Source organism: Cyprinus carpio, chromosome A15 (assembly GCF_018340385.1).
Source record: "Cyprinus carpio isolate SPL01 chromosome A15, ASM1834038v1, whole genome shotgun sequence".
Taxonomy (NCBI): Eukaryota; Metazoa; Chordata; class Actinopteri; order Cypriniformes; family Cyprinidae; genus Cyprinus; species Cyprinus carpio.
The window spans coordinates 23,840,951-23,844,260 of NC_056586.1; the positions used below are offsets into that span (position 1 = coordinate 23,840,951).

The 3,310-nt window shown below is 29.3% G+C and overlaps 1 protein-coding gene across 1 annotated transcript in view; it reads left to right on the forward strand.

The window, feature by feature from the left end:
* Window positions 1-2,800, forward strand: part of LOC109110641 (endothelin-converting enzyme-like 1) — a 37,379-nt gene extending 34,579 nt beyond the window's left edge. The window contains 3 exon segments of the mRNA XM_042771601.1: window positions 485-580; window positions 671-747; window positions 2,268-2,800. Coding sequence (XP_042627535.1) covers window positions 485-580; window positions 671-747; window positions 2,268-2,367 — 273 coding nt within the window. The 3' untranslated portion in view covers window positions 2,368-2,800.
* Window positions 2,801-3,310: the final 510 nt, after the last annotated feature.

The window sequence follows — 3,310 nt, forward strand, 5'->3', positions numbered from 1 at the left end:
GAGCAATGCTCCTGTTTTTGGTTATAAACTCTCACTTTTAGGCAAGTAAAAACCATAAATCAGTTAAAGTTTCTATATTTAAATGATAATGAATTGTTTAGCAATGTTTGCATGGACTAAAAGTCACCTTTATTTTCTTTTTTAAAGAAGAAAATCAGCAGGTTATTGCTTCTGAGGTGAAAGCATTTAAAAAATGAAAAGGTACAAAAGGTATAGAAGTTAAAATTTACTGTAAAAAATGTACTGTACAAATTTTTTTTTTTAAATAAATTCTTTAGAAAATAAAAATTTCTACAAAAATCAAAGCCATATGCATAATTATGTTATGCTCCAAATTTGAAGTTGATATCACAAAAATTTGAAATTTTTAGTGCTGTACCAAAAAAAGCCACCAGGTGGCTCCCAAACTCCACTGATTTTTTCACATTGCATAACATCATTTATCATTCACTCATCTATGAATCGTGATTTGTGCCGTCTGTAGGCGTATCAGAAGTGGGTTCGTGAACACGGGCCGGAGCGTCCTCTGCCGGGACTCAAATACACACACGAGCAGCTCTTCTTCATCGCGTTTGCTCAGGTAAACCAGATTAGATCATTCAGCATTAGTTAATACTGCTTCAGTGATATTCAGCAGCTCTGGAATCTTTTCTACACGTTTGCGTCACAGAACTGGTGTATGAAGAGACGATCGCAGTCGATTTACCTGCAGCTGCTGACGGATAAACACGCACCTGAACATTACAGGTACAACACACAGGCCAGTTAATACTCCTCATTAGAAGCGTTTACTAAGTCAGACATAAGTATCACTACCCGAGCTCTATCTAGAGACCGATTTGTTGGTAACTACCGTATATTGACTTTCTTTGTGTAGTTATTGTTTTGCATATTGCTTAACAGATTAATTTTGTACATTGAAATAATTCGAAATATTGTTACATTTATAAGGCTGCTGAAGTAAATAAATCCATATTAAAACAGACAAAATAATCAAAGCAGAAATGAATAAAGAAAAGTAAATAATTACATAACCAAAAAATAAATTAGTGCATTAGTGTAATTAAGGCGTGTTTACTGTATATCAATTCATAAATATATACATATAATAAACTTATTATAAATCATTCATAAATCTAAAACTGATAACAAAACAAGACCATACCAAAATTATAATATATATATATAATTTATATAATATTTTCATTTTCTATTTTATTTTATTTTTTAATTTAGTCAAAGTTTTAGATTTTTTGTGAGTTTTGTCATTATTATTATTATTATTATTATTATTATTTTTAATGTCTATGTAGTTTTCATGAACTTTTAATTGAGTATTAATTTTGGTTATTTTAGTAAATCAAAATTAACTTATTTTAAATGATTTATTCTTGTATATTTAACACTTAAATATGACCGGTGTTACTTTAGTATCACTAAGATATTATAATTTAAATAACAAAAATTTTAAATTATATAATATCCATAAATTTTCAATATTACAATTTTAAATTAAAATTATCATCATCATCAACAACCTATCATTATAATTAATATTATAAATATTAAAATTGTTGTTGTTGTTGTTGTTGTTATCATCATCATCCTATCATTATAATTAATTTTATGTATTTTTAATATGTCTACATACTGTAGTTTTTAATCATTTTTATTTCAGTTTAAGTATTTGGTTATTTTAATAAATAAAAATTACTTATTCTATCTTGGTATATCTGATACTGAAATATTACTTAAGTAATATTTAAGTATCACTGAAATAATATTCTAGGTTCTCTTAATATTTTGAATATTTTTATTTTTATACTTTTTATAATTTTTAATTTTTAGATTAATTTAATATTCTAGATTTTTTTTCTGTGTTTTTGTAATCATTATTATTAATAATTAATTAATAATTATGTATTATTATTTTTTATATATCTATATAGTTTTTTAATTTAGGTTATTTTTACATCGTTTAATAAATGAACAACTAAATGAAATCTTGACATTGACAATTAATTAAATTATTTTTATTTATTTAATAATTTATTTAATTATTTTAAATAAGAAAAATGCTTTTTGTTTGCTTTTTTTTGTTTGTTTGTCCTTAGTTTTGTTTTATAATAACCTTGAATATGACCTTGATTCAAACGTTTATATATATAAATATAACTCAGTTTGGATGTTGATGATGAGGGATTCATTATCTCTTTGTTCTGGAGTATTGTACTCTCTGATGAGTGCCTCTCGTGGTCTGTCTGCAGGGTGATCGGCAGCGTGTCTCAGTTCGAGGAGTTCAGCCGTGTGTTTCACTGTCCCAGAGGGTCACCCATGCATCCGCTCAACAAATGCTCCGTCTGGTGACCTCTGACCCCTGAGCGTCTCCTCATCGCCCCGTTTCCATGACGAACCGCCCCGAGCTGCTCCGACGCCGTTTGATGTTTACAGCATTTGAAGAGTGATCAGAAATCACCCTCATCGTCTCGTGCCATGTTTCACACGGATCTTTCTTTGAAATGTTTATTTTTATATTCGGATGCAGAGCGAGAATCAGCTGTGACTGTGAGGATGCGGTGTGTGTGAGCCGCTGTACTGTAGGCATGTTGACGTTTTGATATGATGTGTTTTGTCAGACATGTTCAGTGTTTTTTAAGTAGAAACGGCTGCTGAGCTGTCGTCAGCCTGACAGAGGGGAAGAATCAAAATACAGGTTTTACGTGGCCCTGTGCGTCGATTCTGTGGAAACCTGTGTCTGCCATGGAAAAAAAAAAAATATATATATATATAAAATGTAATTACAACTTTTATGTAATACACATCTTTTTAATCTCACAGTTATGCCTTTTTTCTCCAAATTCCAAGTTTATATCTTACAATTCCAAGTCACATACTACAACTTCCTATCTTACACCATAATCTCTCAATTCATAAAACTTTTTCTTTTCCAAAATCATATTTCTCCTAACACATATCCTACCCTCATACTCGCAAACCCTACCTTTCTCGCAATTTTGACTTTTTTCCTCTGAATTCAAATTTTTTTTCTCGCAATTATGACCTTTTCTCGTAAATCAAATGTTTTTCTCATAAATCTGACTTTATTTCTCACAATTCTGATCTTTTTTTTATCGAATTCTTTTTCTTCTCATATTTCTGTCTTTTTTATCCATTCTCACTTCACATATCACAATTATTACCTATCCTAATAAATAATATATTTCTCGCAATTCTGACTTTTTCTCGTAAATCAGATGTTTTTCTCAAAATTCAGATTTTTTTTTCTTGCAATTCTGACTTTTTCTCAAAA